The sequence below is a fragment of the Sander lucioperca genome, chromosome 21 (genome assembly GCF_008315115.2).
Source record: "Sander lucioperca isolate FBNREF2018 chromosome 21, SLUC_FBN_1.2, whole genome shotgun sequence".
Taxonomy (NCBI): Eukaryota; Metazoa; Chordata; class Actinopteri; order Perciformes; family Percidae; genus Sander; species Sander lucioperca.
Window position 1 is genome coordinate 21,248,212 of NC_050193.1, and position 16,428 is coordinate 21,264,639.

Genomic DNA, 16,428 nt, shown 5'->3' on the forward strand with positions numbered 1-16,428 from the left:
GGACTTTTATTTGGAGTATTTTCACCGTGTGGTATTAGTACTTTCACTGAAGTAAAGAATCTGAATACCTCACCTACCGTTGTAAAATAAAATCACTGAAGAAATGACATTGTGAAATGAATACAGACTTCTAAAAAATATTCATTGTAAACAATAAAAACAGCTTTAAAGAAATAAAATTGTGTGACCAAGTGTGTGCTGTTAATAGAAGTTAGTTCATTGCATGTCTATGGAACCAGCCTGGCAGGAAACAAAGAAATACATCACTGACACTGAGATAGTTTTCTTTCCTTAAGGAGGAGAGTGGCAGTCTCAGGCTGTCTGACGGCCAGGGGCAAAACATAAGATAAAAAGGGCACCAGCTGCATGTACTGCACCAGAATGATAGAATGTTTTCTAGCATGTAAGGCAGCCTATATGGCATTGCATTATGTTTTCTCCACTGTAATGGCACCCCAGATGGCACTTTATCACGTTTTCTCACACCCTGAAAGTTGTGAGTTTTTTTTTTTTATGAGATTGTTTTTGTTAAAAACCTCTTAAATCATTCAAATAAACCATAAATAAACCCTTATGAGGGAAGGTAAGATCAGCTCAAAATAAAATACAGAAGGAACTGTGAGGGTAAAAAAAACTCACAACGCTAACGTTTTTCTTGATTTACACACATGTGCATCCAATGTAATCCATTTATTTATCCATGAATTAACATGAAACTTAGCACACCTTAAATGGAAAATGAATAGCACATTGTTTTACAAATGAAGGTGTACCTGTCGGACAGCCAAAGATAAAATATATTTAGAAAATAAATATATTTTGTGTTAATTTATATGTTTCTTTCTTTCTTTCTTTCTTTCTTTCTTTCTTTCTTTCTTTCTTTCTTTCCTTCTGTGAACAAGCACAGACTGACAGACAGGTAAAAAACACCAATGAGCTCATTTTTAAAGGATCCAGGAAGTGACTGATGGGTCACAGAAAAGAACACACACGCACACATGCACACACGCACACACGCACACACGCACGTGCATGACACTATCTTTGTGGGGACCCGTCATTGACATAATGCATTCCCTATCCCCTTACCCTAACCTTAACCGTCACAACTAAATGCCTAACCTTAACCCTTACCCTCACCCTAACCATAACCTAATTCTAACCCTAATCCTAAAACCAAGTCTTAACCTTCAAACAGACCTTTAAAGTTGTGGGGTCCAGCATTTTGGCCCCACAAAACTGTCCAGACCCCACAAGTATAGTGTATTCCCGGTTTTTGGACCCCATGAATATGGTTAAACAAGAACACACACACACACACACACACACACACACACACACACACACACACACACACACACACACACACACACACACAGACAATGGTCAAAACAGATGAAACCAACCAAGGTGCTGGAGCTTCGCCTTAAACCTAAACCACTGTGCTGACCACTGGGCCTCCATAATGACAGGGGAAAGAGTAGGTGGGTAGATGCTGTGTATGTGTGTGTGTGTGTGTGTGTGTGTGTGTGTGTGTATGTGTGTGTGTGTGTGTGTGTGTGTGTGTGTGTGTGTGTGTGTGTGTGTGTGTGTGTGTGTGTGAAAGTGAGAGTGTGATTTTTTTGTGTTTATGCATGTACATGCATGCTTGTGTGCAGTGTGGGTGTGTTCTCTTTCTGCACTTCTTGCATGCCTCTCACTGCCTTCTGTTGGGATTGTAAGGAAGCTGTGAAGTAGAGGAGCTGCGAAACAACAGGTACACACTACTGATAAGTAGATATATGTGCAGAGAGCAGGGTTTTATTTACATATGGATCATATAGATCAATCATTTTTTGTAGCCTTAGATGATAAAGAAAAGCAGGGGAGAGCTGTTAAAAGGGAGGGGTGTGTTGATGTGATATCAAGAGTAAATTGTTCTAATGTAGCCTAGTTCAATAACATAAGCTTAATTTTTCAGCTCTTTTTGTTCAAAATTGCTTCCTTTTTAATTGTAACCAAAACAAACAAAGTAAAAAAAAGTGCTTATGAAATCTTAAAAAATACTTTTCCTTTTAAACAATGTTGCTCCTTTGAAAGAAAATATGACGGTATTCATGCTGCAGACGTGTAATGAATATTTGAGCTAAAAGCTGACTGGGACTGTATTGTTGAACATGAATTTGAACAAGGCATCTGCCGTTTAAATACCAAATAAATCTAAGAAATTCTGTAATTCTTCCATGTGCCTTCTTTCACAGCAGGGCCACACTTATTTCATGGTTGCCAGATTGAGCCCGGTTAGAGCTGATGAGATTTTAGTTGCTTAAAAAAAAATGGTGTACCTGTAGATAGCTTTTGACTGAGGCTGGAATTTGGGCAGTCTCATTGTGGCTGTTAACGTGTGTGTTATTATGTGAATGTGCATACCTGCAGGGACAGAAGGAGGTTATGTGTGTTTGATTTAATACAAGTTTTTGGGAATTGGTTAATTCGGCATTAAGTGATGAGTTAAGAGATGATACCAAAATCATAGGTGCTCCCAGTATATGTGGAGCATATTGTGTATACGCTGTTGATTCTATATTTGACTAATTATCAACAAATCCCATGAAAAGACCAAAACAAACAACGTGTTGCTGATTGGCTAATTGTTTGCAGCCCTGCAACGCTTCATTGGATCAATTGCTTTTTCGACAGAGAAACCGCTGTTTAATGTCATGATTCCAGAAGAATCAGTCAACTCTGTGGAACACCAGCCTTATTCTTTGGTTAAAGTCAGCAGACTGACCATGTAGTAATATACAGTGCAATTTCCCACAGTGTGGATTGGAAGTGTTTTACGCTGCAGTTCCTTTAATGACCACTCGACAGTGATCAAAGGACTGGAAACACTCCAAAGTTATCTCTTTCTGTCTCCCACATGAGGAATTCTAAGTAATGACAACAAAACTGTCGATGATACAAGCCTTCCGTGACCGCGCAAGATGTCCACAGCGACTCTACAAACTTACAAACAAACCCACTCTTCAGCCTACAGGACTGAGAAATACTGTTTCATACTTTAAAAAAGGAATCTGAAATCGTTAACTGTCTTGACACCATCAGTTTTCTGCTTGAGCTCACCAGCAGGTCCATCTCTCAAATATGTGACATTCATTTAAACACAGTTGTATAGTCTACTAGAGCTTTGTGTATTATTGGAGTAATGTCTGTGTGTGTGTGTTTAACTGGATTAAACATGAAGTTCCCGAGGTAGTTTGTACTTGGCATGTCTCTGCAGCTCTCCTCCCAGTTTTCCACGTCTCTCTTTCAGTTCAGTTTTGTGTTTCAGCTCTCTGACTGCTGCTTGGACTCATTCCTTTTAGTGTGAGCTGACTGCAGAAGCTGAGAGTTTAGCCTCGGGGCTTCTTCTCCTGTTAACCCTCTGACACGCCTCAAAGACTTAGAAGTTAGTTCTCAGAAAAGTTAGATTTCCCTTTTTACTCTGCTTTGTCAGGGTTGATTGCCACAGCGATTACAGCCATACAAGGTTTAACACAGTGCTGAGGAATAGTGTAATACCTGCAGCATGCTGACTCTGGCTGTGCAGAGCAATAAGACTAGCATAAAGACACACAGAACTCAGAGGACATCATGCACTGTGGAGACTTCATGAAGACTAAACCCTCCAAAAAGGAGCTTGGATACATGATTTAATTACACTTATGTATTGGTAAATTGCAAATAACTAAACATAGACTCATACACACTTCCCGACTGAATTTGCCTTGATGAAAATAGACAGAACTTAAATGGAAACAGGGCAAGTTTATTTAAAGTTAATTTAAAATAATGGTATTAAGTCAAAAATAAATGAAAAAACAGGCGATAGAAAGAGAAAAATAATTGTGGTAATTTGTTCCAGATATGTGTAAGAAAGTAAGAAAAAAACAGGCTCAACTCCAAAAACAAAACAAACAAATTGACTTAGAATTTTCGTTAAACTGCTAAAGATAGACAGGTGTAGTAGACAGTAGTGTTGTTGCCTAAACCTAACCCTACCCTGCACGTAGAAATATGATGCCAAAGGGACCTGACTAAGCGTCCGTACGGGGTGAGTTGGGGGGTGAAAATGTGTTGGAATATGATCAAAAAAACAGGATAAGTGTTTTTGTGCGCCCTCATTTCCCCCCAGGTGCTGGTCCATCATGGCCCCCAAACTGAGCGTGCTGCTGCTAATACTGTCCGTTGTCACGGTAACGGTTCTGGCCCAGAGGCGACGGACGTCGTCGTCGACGACAACCACTAACACTGACGAGTGGAACTACAGGGATGGCTGTGAGCACCCAGATTACTCTCTGTTTACCCCAGGTCAAAGGTCAGGTTCAGGGCGCATCATGATGATGTCAGAGCTAGAGGTGAAAGAAAAGCTGTTGGCCGATGTGTGGATGCCTTTTTGTTTTGAGACAGATGTGAGACAATAAGGTGCAGACCACAGCCAGAGACGGTGTAGAATTGACACGCTTCAGTCAGAGTCATTTCCTGTATCTGTGTCACATGGGTTTGGCCACTGCCACGCCTCTGTAGGAGACTAGAGGCAGGTCTGGAGTGGATTGATTCCAAAGTTAGCTGCATCACTTTTTGTTTTCCTTTATTTCAACTGCTAAATATTGTTTCTTGCAGTATGTTTGGTGTGAAATAAATACTCTAACCTAAATTACCTGAATGCATGCTACCTGGTCGATGTTAAAGTGCAGGTGAACTTAGCCAGTTGGAAAAGCTAAGCTAATGAGTCCAGGACTATAAACAAAACTGATTATAAAATAATATAAGCCTGTATTGATCCTCAGGGAGAAATCAGGTGTTGCAGCAGCAATGGTCAGAAAAATTACAGATTAATAGAGAAAAAGTAAATAGCATAATTAGAGGTATATCAAATGAAAATAAAAATATAACTATACTAGACTGGGTAAACCCAGCCCAATCTGCCGGCGATTTGATTTCACCCTGCAGATCAGGCTGGAAACCTGTACATTTTTCTATCCTACTTCCGTCTGCGGGGACCAATCACAAACTTTCTTATCCACCTGGCGCGCTATTGGCAGGTTTAACACGATGACGATAGAGATTGGTTGAAGGACTATCCAATTGCGTACAGTCATTTGAACTATGCCCGTTGATCACGCCTCTTGTGCAGTAGAAAATACAGAGCAGACTCCCCAGACTAACGTTCAATCTTAAAAGATTGAGCTTGGTCTGGTGATAGCCAGACTGTAACTATACAAGAGCAATTAAAGAATCAATATCACGACATAAATTTACATTGATATCTTTTGGTTTTTAAGCGTTGAGTTTTGAGCCAAAAGCGATCAAGTGTTTTTAGCTCCAGTAGAAGAACTAATCTCCGTTTAAACTAACACACCCAAACCGCATATCTCATCAACATTCTCGTAAACAGGGCATGCATGTGCCGGTGTAAACAGGAGGCAGCCTCGTATACTGGGCATAACCAGGAGGCAGTATGTTTACTCCTAATCTTCAACCGCACACCAACTAACTAAGTTTTAGCCTAACTTTCTAATTTGACTTAGGGCGATACAACTGAAATTCACCAAAAGGTTTTTCACCAAATCATCTCTCATTATCAGTTCTCTTTAAATGACTCAGGAGACAGTAACTCTTTTATCTTTACACTCTTTTTTTATAGCAGGAAACATGAATTCAGTGGGTTCTGACTTATAGAACTATTGTGCCTTACTTTGTGTCACCAGATCTGTGTTGTGGTTGTAATTTATTGTCTCAGCTGAGAAGGTGAACATGCGTGGCGTGGCCAACCTGACTCAGGTCCTGGACAACTGGAGGTTCGACATCCTGAGCCAGATGAAAGGACTTCTGCAGAACGACCACCAGTCTCTCCTGCCTGACTACGCCAGGTATGGAAGGAGCGGAGAAGGAGGACGAGGTTATCAGTGGGATAGTCTCGCATTGCCAGACCTTCCTCCACAGCGCTGTGGAGGAAGGTGTGGCTAGTCCACACATCATCCCGGGATGGGAGAAAAACGTGCTCTTGTTTATTGGCATTTCCTTAAACCAATCACAATCGTCTTGGGCGGTGCTAAGCCCCGGACACAATGACGCTGCCTCTGCAAAATAGCCTCGGGAAGGAACTTGTTTTGGTGCAACATGTGTACGTGTGTACGTGCAACAGAAAACTCAGATTGGACAGATAGTCTAGCTAGCTGTCTAGATTTACCTGCAGAGATCTGAGGAGCAGTTAACCATTGTCCTCATAAATCCACCGGAGTTTAAAATTCCAACACAAAGAAAGCGGAAGGTGACGGACATCCGATATATCAATGGGATAAACCGATTATTATGTACATTTCTGCAATAATAAAATACACCGGGTCACAGTGTAAACATGTTCTTGATCTTGGAAACAGCAGTTGAAAAAATAATCTCACCACAAGATCCATTTAGTAGCTGTTCTGGAGCTTTCAATCATATCCCATCTTCATCAGCAGATGCACTTTTATCTGTTTTCATGGGATTGTAGATGGATTTCCTTTTTATGCTCCATGACTAAATAGTGTGTACTGTATGTTGCCTGGGCACCATGTTGCAGGCTCACAGATGTAATTTGGGTTTTGGATGTTTTCTGACTCTGTGGAGTTCATGATTCAGTGAAGTTTGCAAAAAGGTTTTGATTTGACCTATACGGGTTTCAAAGCAGTATTACTAATATTGCTTTGAAGGATGTTTCTCAGACAGCTATTGTTGCATTGATGTGTTCTGCCTTTAATACTGTGTACAATTAAACAAACTGCATCAGAAGATCATATCTGACTTGACAACAACAGCTCAGTTAAGCAGTCTAAATACAATACATAAGGTGAAACAGTCAATTGATGGAAGATATTTTCCGTTACAGCATTGTAACTCATCACAGATTTATAATTTTCAAATGTTTTAGATCAGAATTCGTTGACATTGAAGCACAGACAGAAAATGACAAAAACAGAAATGAGAGCAAATGAAAGAGAGAGAAAAAGAAAAGCTGCATGGAGAGGTCAAATGAAAAGAAAATGAGGCAGAGACTATCCCTGTTTATGTAACTGCTGGTCTGGACCATAATGATGTCTGGTCCTCTAAACTGTGGTCAGAGGCAGGAAACACCAGACTTCCTTGTGGAAAACTCGAGCCCGGTTTTCTTTCACACTGAATAACAGCACATTTCTATTTTGACTTTTAAATTGCAGTTTCAGCTGCAGTTTCCTATGACGGCGTCGGCCACAGAGTGGACCCAACCAGCCTGAAGGATAAACCAAATTCCTGTGGAGACTCCTAACTTTTTTTTAATTTTACTCGTGTGGAATATTCTGCTCATTCAAAAACATACAGCAAGTGTGCTCTGTCAAATGTGACACAAGTTACTGAACTAAACTCAGCTGTCTTCTTCATCCCAACATCTCTTTTTCACATTTATCCTCCTCCTCATACTGTCTCTTAATATTTTTCACAATTGACACATTTAATCGGTGCTGAAAAACATAAAATTAAAATACCATTGAAATATTTCACTTCAACATTTATGGGGTTTGAAAGGAAGTAAGTTTGACTCTGAAATGTGAATTGGTAAACCCACACTAAATGAATGAATAAATAAAAATAAGGGTTTGAGGAATGAGTGATTCCGGTGGATTTATGAGGACTATGGTTAACTGCTCCTCAGATCTCTGCAGGGTAAATCCAGACAGCTAGCTAGACTATCTGTCCAATCTGAGTTTTCTGTTGCACGACTAAAACAACTTTTGAACGTACACATGTTCCACCAAAACAAGTTCCTTCCCGAGGCTATTTTGCAGAGCACGTTTTTCTCCTATCCAGGAATGTTGTTGTAGCCAGACCCTCCTCCGCAGCGCTGTGGACGGAGGTTGGGCAATGCAAAACTATACCAAACTAGATGAACTAAGCGTTCTCTGTGTTACTGTCCAGGATCCAGCCGCTGTCTGAGGCTTTAGATGATCTCTACAAGGAGTTCAACGCCCTCAAAGCTCACCTGGGTGACCTGACCGACAAGTTCTCCGCCATAGAAACCTTCATCGACGAGGTCAAGGCCAACCGTGCCAACAACGCCAATGCTGGCCCGGCCTCTATCCCGGACCCTGGCCCGGGCCCGGACCCTGTCCCGGCCCCCGTCCCCAGACAGGCTGGGAGGAGGGTGCTGAGGAAGAAGGCCTCTTCCTAAGCAGCCAATGATGTGCTTCTTCTATCCTGATGTCTCTGTTCGTCTTATCTGGCTTAAGCTAATCCTCCTATAATTTCATTACGTTGTATACAATTCTTAGGCCAAGGCACTCCCAATTTATAACACTAATATCTAAAATTAAAATATATAATACAGCACAAGATTAAACATCTAAAATATATATACATAAATAAATAAGCCCATACAATACACATCTTATATTACATGTAAAAGAGCTGCACTCGGCGTATTGCTGTAAACCCAGCACTGTTTAATATATACCAAGATCTTTTTTTCCAAATAAATATTGTTTTCCTGTTATGTTTTTACATTTCCTGTGACAGGGTGGTATAACACGCAAATTGGTTTAGAAATCTGCACACGTGCTGTGTCTGAAATCACTCACTTGACTCATTCAGTCCTCCCTATAGTATATGTGCTGTAAATTGATATTTTTGAAAACATTTTGGATGCATCGCATTGTGGGATTGTTAGTAGAAAGTGGTCCATGCTATGGACACATTGTAGAATTCAAATAAAATGGCCAAGGGTAAATAAAGTGGACTATGTAATAATAAAAAGCTAGGGGTTTTGAACACAGCTACTATTTCCAGTTTCCTCATAGAGTAATATATCTGTTGTTAAAATTAAAAAAGGAAAATCCAGGGATTTGATTTGCAAGATTGCTTGTTTGTTGTTTAAGTGCCTGCCGACTTTAACTACACATGCTGAGGGATATCTTCAAACTTTCAGCACAGCTGAGCTGGTTAGAAAGAACTTGTTCTGTTTGTTCTTAATGCTTTTTGGACAAACATGCTTGTTGGTTTGGGTTTACTGCTAAATATTTCATATTTACCTATGAGCTCCAAATAAACTAATTTCTTGCATTCATTCAGTATTTCAGTTACTGTTTCTTCGAACAGAAAAATACTTTGCACATCTATTTCATGAGACATATGCGTAAACAAACTCCTTCGCACTGTCTATCTTGCAAAATACATTTATTAGGGACGTTTCAGTGCTATACCTTCATCAGGCAAACGGTTTGTGACAATGAGAAATCATCTTAAATATGGAGAGGCTGTAAATCTGCAACCAATCACATTCCCAATGTGCAGTAGAAAGGCATGAATACCAACCATCAATTTATTATATTACAGTCTCAATCTCAATCGCAGTCTTTCTCTCTAAAAATCATAAATGTGCCCCCAAATGCTAAAACTAAATGGGTAGGTTGCTATAAAAATCAATGCTTAAAGCCCCAAAGGCTAAACTGCATTCTCAAAAAGATGTATTCTCAAATATTGCAGTATATTTGTAGATTAACCTGGAGGGATCCATTTACATGGCAAGTGAAAAAACCTTCATTATAAGTAATAATATAATATATACATGGGATATGTGTAAATTAAAAAGTGCATTACTTTTCGTAGGTATAAGAACGAACAGTGGAGGAGAACTCCAGCCTGAGCTGTGACGATTGAAGTAATAGAACATCACCTTTGGAGGTCTGTCATTGGCTGATTCAATGCTTGAAGAAGGGCATTTTGGGTAGGCATGATTGTAGTCTCTCTTTTAGCTCAGAAGACTCACATTTTGCTCAAAGTTACTTTTAGCTTCTTTATACCAAGACGTTTTTTTCCCTATTTGTTACTCAGAATGTTTTGACCGTTAAGTTAAAGTCTGGGAGCCTTTTTTTAGAAGTTTTATATACGTGATCTGGTATTATTCACCTCTGATGGTAAAGTGCAGTCTGACTGACGACAACGCCGAGTTTAGTGGGGCTTTTTTTTTTATCCTGATGAGAAAACCTTTCTGATAGAAGAAATAAGAAGAATTCCTAAGAATAGTTAAGTATAAAGATCTGTGGGTATTAAATATTATGTCAGACACTTCAATTCATACACTGCCAACCAAAAAAACTCAAATCATCCAAACTCTACTATATCTGGGTCTCAGAACTGTGACCCAATTTGTATTACAGTAATCCTATATACTGTAACACACTGTGTGTAATCTGAAGAAGATGATTATAACTGACAATATAAACTTGCTGATGTAACTTTGTGTTAATTAGAAACATGTATTTGATTTCCCTTGTTCATCATTAGCTGTTTTAACAGTCAGTAAACAGATCATATCGGATCTCCTCACAGACCACTCTACAAATACTAGAGTAATCCGATTTGATCCAACTACTAAATGGGCAAATTTAATGCGAGCGGATCAGAAGTCAAAGGAGACAGCCATTAACGATTGTTTTATTGTTCTCAAACTAAACGTGATGTTTTTGTCGCTGTCTGCTGTGACGGATCCAAAACTAAACCATGAAGTCCAGATTCTCTCGTCCATTGACGAGCTGACTGTACAGTAAATCATGTAATGAATACAACATGAAAGCAGGTGGTGCAAAGAAAAAAAACCCTCTAAAAGCCAGGACTCACTTTCACGCCATAATTCATCGTCACACAGTGTTATTGGTTTGCCTCACTTGACCAGTTCATTCAGATTCAGCAGCTGCAGCTCTTCCACTGTCCTCCTACCATTTCTGTGTCAAAGGGGAACTCGGATCAATAACACATTTCATGCTTTCTGGTGTCAGTGACACGCTGCAGTGGTGGCGATATGACTCAAAAAGAACCACTTTGCTATTTGAAACTTTCATGTCTGCTGTCTGATCATCCTGCTGAGAGACCGGTGGTGATGGAAGCTGATTAAACTCATTTTCTTCTGGTTTTCATCCCACACAAACCATGAAAAAGTCCCGTCCTTCTCGTCTCCTTGATCTCTGTGACACATTTACTGTAACGCCACTGACCTCTGACCCCTCATCCTCATAATGTCATTGTATGTCACAAGACTCTACCAATCAGATGTGGCGATTGATTTTACAGCGCATCATCTAAGGCTTCTTGAGGTGGAGGTCAGTGGGAGGTGTCACCTCCATCTGAGAAGCTCTTCTTAATTAAGCCACCAGTCTTAAATCAACACTATCAGCTTTACCTTGAATCAGCTGCTGGAACGGGACAGTAAATAAGGTACTTTATTGTCACATACATGTAGCGAAATTCATTCTCTGCATTTAACCCATCCCTCAAGGGAGTAGTGGGCAGCCATTTACAGCACCTGGGGACCAACTCCAGATCTGAGCCAGTGCCTTGATCAAGGGCACTGACTGGAGAACCTAGTACATATTTTTTGATGGTGGGGGAAACCCACGAAAACATGGGGAGAAAATACAAACTCCACACAGAAAGGCCTGGAACGACCTGGATTCAAACCCAGAACCTTCTTGCTGTGAGGCCACAATGCTAACCATTGGGCCACCATGATGCTCTTAATAACAGATTTATAGTCATTTTTTTAAACATACAATTTGAAACATGAACACATAAGTCCTTGTCGGAGACGCAGCAGGACGCTTTAGCATTTAAACTACGAAAGATATGTGGTCTAATGCGTCCCAGACCACCTTGGCAAGTGGTTTGAGTGATCGGATCAGAATACGTCTTGGTGGTCGTTCAAACTCGTATTTAGTGCTGTGCACTTGTGATCCGATCGCCCAAGACGCATTTTAAAACCACTTGTAAACAGACACAGGAGCTTTGAGCGGCGATGTGTCTCAGCTGTCCACTTGTGTTCGGATCACCGAAACGCATTTTCAAAACCACGCGTTAACAGGGCCGTGTCCAGTACAGAGATAATGTCACAGGATATGTTTAGCCTAGCTTAGCACAAAGACTGGAAGCAGGTGGAAAGGGTTAGCCTTCCTAAATCAGAAGTGAAAGAAGACAATGTACCCTAGCTCCCCCTACCCTGTCTGTGGCTCTCAGCTCCAAGCCTAATGGTTCCTCCTGAAGATGTCAATCTAAACACAAATATAGAGTTTCACAAGTAGTTTCCCAAGACAGCTGGTCACTGTAGTTTTTATCAAACGAACAGGAGGAAATAGTGCATTTGTTGGGGACTATTTTCAGCGGTGGATTAATCCACATTTGGTGCAATGCTAGTAAGTATTCAGGGCAGTAGGACGGTGTATGTGGGGTTGCTCAAAGTAAACTACAGTGTGTGTGTGTGTGTGTGTGTGTGTGTGTGTGTGTGTGTGTGTGTGTGTTCATGTAATGAAGGAACATGTAACCCAGGGGAACAGTGTGACTCATTGATGTGTTTTTAACAACAATGGAGCTCTATGGCACAGACGAAGAAGTTATATCAGGCTGTGATGCACACACAATCCTTGTTCAGTGTTAATTTTGTATTTTCATGGTATTTTTTTTGATTGAACTCAGTTTTATTCATAAAAAAATAAAACTAATGTTTGAGGAACACATATTTCTAACACTCAACACTCTAACAGCTCATGTGGTCATTCATCTTCAGGCACAGGAAGTTCTTGTCCAAAGGTGAGCTGATGATGTATACAGTATTTGTACGACTGGCTGTAAAACACAGCGTGCTCTCAGTCTTACCTGTCGGCAGGAAATGGGGAGATTGCATCATTTCTCCCAGTGATGTGCCCTTGTGGAGCTGTTTGCATTTCCTGTAATCGAGAACCGACCGCTTCGTCAATAAAGTAAACAGACTTTTATTAGATATTGCTTAATGGTGAGATTTTTTCCTGAGGAATGACTTAACAGAAAAAACACCGGGTGAAAGATGAAAGTGAACTTCCATAAACTGGAGCAGGGGTATATTGCACTGGAGGTCCATTTGTCAGCTGCAGTGAACGCAATCCTCGATGGCATGTAATGGTTTACACAGACTTCTCTTTTTCTAATGTACTCGCAGTTTCTGAAAGGTTCAATTTGAGCAGTGTCTAACATGAATACATTAAAGCCAGCACTCGGATGAAAAAAAGGGGACAGCTGCCACTTTGTCTTCTGTTTCTGCATCTTCATGGTGTCTTCGTGGACCTCTCTTGGATGTCTTGATGCATTTCCTGTCGATCCCTCATCCTGTGTGATTCCTACAGTGGGAGGTAGTTAGACAGTTTGAGAGACAGAGGATGCTGTAACTCTTTGCTCCTGTTTGCACCGCATTTAAATCAGAGTGTAAATCTGCAGCACTCCAGCGGGAAGGATGTGACTAGCTGCCCTCTAAGATCTTAATATGAGTTGGAAAACGCTTTACAAGCGGTTTGCAGTGACCGCCCAACAATCTCTCCATGCTGACTTGAAGTGACATCTCTGCTCTCCCAAATGCAAGTGAAATGGGAGATGTGAGGTTAATACACTAGATATCCCTAATACTGCTTTCATCTGAATCATACTTATCCATTCAACAAAGGAAACCCATCCATCCATTTTCATCTGCTTATCTGGGGCCAGGTAAGGTGGGCAGCAGACTAAGCAAGGTATTAAGAAGAACTCTTAAGAACTCTTTTATACATCAGTCTATCCTCTTGCTATAGCAAAACCAGTGTGCTGCCAATCATTGGCGATTTGAGACCCTAAATTTAATCTCAGCCCCCCTAAAAATTATAATAATAAAAAACAACTATTTTTTTTAGTCTTTAAAAAAAAAAATCAATTATAGTGCTTCAAGTTAGAGTTTGCGAAGTTGTCTGTTAGTGACAGAAGACAAACAATTACAGGTTCAAAGGGCTTGAAACAGGTTTAATATCCTGTGTGTCTGTTGCCGATGCTATGCACCTCTAACCCAGTCAAAGAAAGGGTTAACAGAAACGTAGTGTTGGCCAATTGGAGGTGGTTGTACCAGACTCCCGCCTTTGGCTGAGTCTCTATCTGATCCGTCAGAGGGAGAGCAGGAGTGCGGTTGTGAAGTTTAACGTTGGTAGTCCCCAGAGAAGAAGTTGGTAATTTCATGGTGCAGATTAGAACCCAAAGTGTCAGGTCAAGTATTGATCTAGCGGGGGGGGGTGTAAGGTACTGTATCCGTGTCACATTCTCATTAGGGACTGAGCCCCCCTAAAGGTCTGATCCTAGAATCGCCCCTGCTGCCAATTAAGATCTGGATCCGAGGATATCATGAAACATGTTTCTTTGCCATGGCTGTTGATATGTCTTAATCTTTGTACTATACGTGTAATTGTTGTCTAACTCTGTGTGTATTTTTCTTTTTATGTCTTCTTTTGAGCGGAGCTGCTAGGGAACGCAAAATGAATTTCCTTGTAAACTAACAATAAAGTTGTAACGTATCGTATTTCAGACGTCCCTCTCCCCAGCAACGTTTTCCAGCTCTTCCTGTGAACCCCGAGGCGTTCCCAGGCCAGATGAGATGTATAATCTATCCAGACTGTTTTGGATCTACCTCCCGGGGCCTCGTACCAGCTGGACGTGCCAAGAAAACCTCTAACGGAAGGGGTCCAGGAGGAATCCTGATTAGATCCCTGAACCACCACAACTTGCCTCTTTCGATGCGAAGGAGCACCAGCTCTACCTCGAGCTCCTTCCTCCTCACCGTATATCTAAGGCTCAGCCCATATTTGTTTAAAAGGGATACACTACCAATTTTGGATATCTGGCTTTTGTTCCTATGTCGTTTGAATGCTCTGTCGCTTGCAATGTCACTTTGGACAAAACCCTTTGTCAAACGATTGCAATGTAAGGTAATTCAAAGTGCTTTACATAAGACCGGAAGAGAAGATATAAAAGATAAAAGAGGGAACTGTTTGGAGGCTGCTGAGAGCAAGTGGCTGCACCTGTACCTAATGAGAACTATTTTAGTGACCAACATGCTGGAAAGCATCAACCCGCTCTGATCTTTTGTATGTTAAGTGATTGTTTTCTCTCTAACCTTTTTCTAAGCTTAGTTCCACTGAGATCCAAAGAGTGTACTCTATAGTTTCTTCTTTCCAATTCTCTGATGTCATTTACGGCAACTTCAGAAGCAGCAGCTGTACAGCATCAAAGGCAGCAGGAGTCGGCTTCGTTTGCATTCAGTGCAGTCAGAGTGAGTCTCACTGAGGATGAAATGCACCTCTCTGTGTCCCCAGCCTGTTCATTCATCTCTCCAGAAGCAAGTTAATTATTACCATTTCTACTAAATATTGCAGTTTTATGTTGAACTTTTTCTTTGCTTTTTACATTGTCTGCTTTCTTCTTTCCTTTGATCTACATTTCTTTAACAATTCAAAATACTTTTGTGTGCGTTTTAATGTAAAGCACATCTGGCTGCATTAAATGTGCCATGTGAATGAATATTCAACACATCCTCACGTTCCCCAATCTGCTGTGACTTCATGAGGTTACTTACAGTAAGACTCCTCAGCTCTGCACAGACATCAACATCCTGTCCTGATTTTATTATTCATCAGGTGCAGATCAGTGCCGTTCTCTTTATTGTCTGGATTCACTCAGTTAGAGATATAGAGGTGGTATGGGTTCTGACTCCCATGCATACCGATGCTCACCAAAAGGAGCATATGCCCATGAAGAACATAAATCAATTGATGAGCACCCTCAGTACTGAGATAAAAGAAAATTAATTTAAGTTTTGGTCTAAAAAACAACTTGAAACTCCATGAACTTCATGTCAGGTTTACTGACCTGAGATGCATCTGTTCTGACCAATTGTCAACGGTTCCTCTAGCATCTCAATGCAATTGCTCGTACAGCATTTATATGGTCTTAAATTCATGACTTTTACTTGTGACAGAGTATTTTTACACTGTGGTATTTCTGCTTTTACTTAAAGGGAAAATAGCAGCAATATTCAACCTTATACTGTATGTATATATTCTATCTATCTGAATGAGGGATATGGTGTGAAACAAGCCTGCATGTTCTTTCCAATGTTCTCTGTATCTCTGGCGCTCAGCCAGCCGCAGCTGCAAAATCTGCTCTATTACTTGTCACGTGTCAACACATTCTCACTCCCAGCGCATTAAAAAGCGATGCAAGGTCAGGTGCCTTTGGCGCTTGTTACTGATGCAAAAAGTCTTCTTTAGCGTCCCTTTGGCGTCATATTTAGACGGGCTTGGTCAGGACTCTTGACTTCACTTTTTGACGCTGGGTCGGGACGTATGTTGAACTGACATGCGGCACAAGAACGAGACAGTTAGGTTTAGGAAAAGATCGTTTCAGTGACAAGCGGGACAAGAAAAGGACATGAACCCCAGTCTCCTGGGTGAAAGTCCTGTGTTGTTTGACCCATCCACACCCCCAACCAACCTCCTTACGCGGATTTTCGATCTTTCATACTACTCGCTACCGTTGTCGCTCTTAATACTACATCATCTTACGGCGCCGTGGTCGAGC

At 40.9% G+C, this 16,428-nt stretch overlaps 1 protein-coding gene across 1 annotated transcript; it reads left to right on the plus strand.

The window, feature by feature from the left end:
* The first annotated feature begins 1,575 nt into the window (after positions 1-1,575).
* si:ch211-76l23.4 lies at positions 1,576-9,100 on the plus strand. Its single transcript, XM_035996565.1, has 4 exons — positions 1,576-1,756; positions 4,157-4,299; positions 5,765-5,894; positions 7,957-9,100. The coding sequence occupies exons 2-4, from the start codon at positions 4,170-4,172 to the stop codon at positions 8,207-8,209; spliced, it is 513 nt and encodes a 170-aa protein (XP_035852458.1). The 5' UTR covers positions 1,576-1,756; positions 4,157-4,169; the 3' UTR covers positions 8,210-9,100.
* The last annotated feature ends 7,328 nt before the right edge of the window (positions 9,101-16,428 follow it).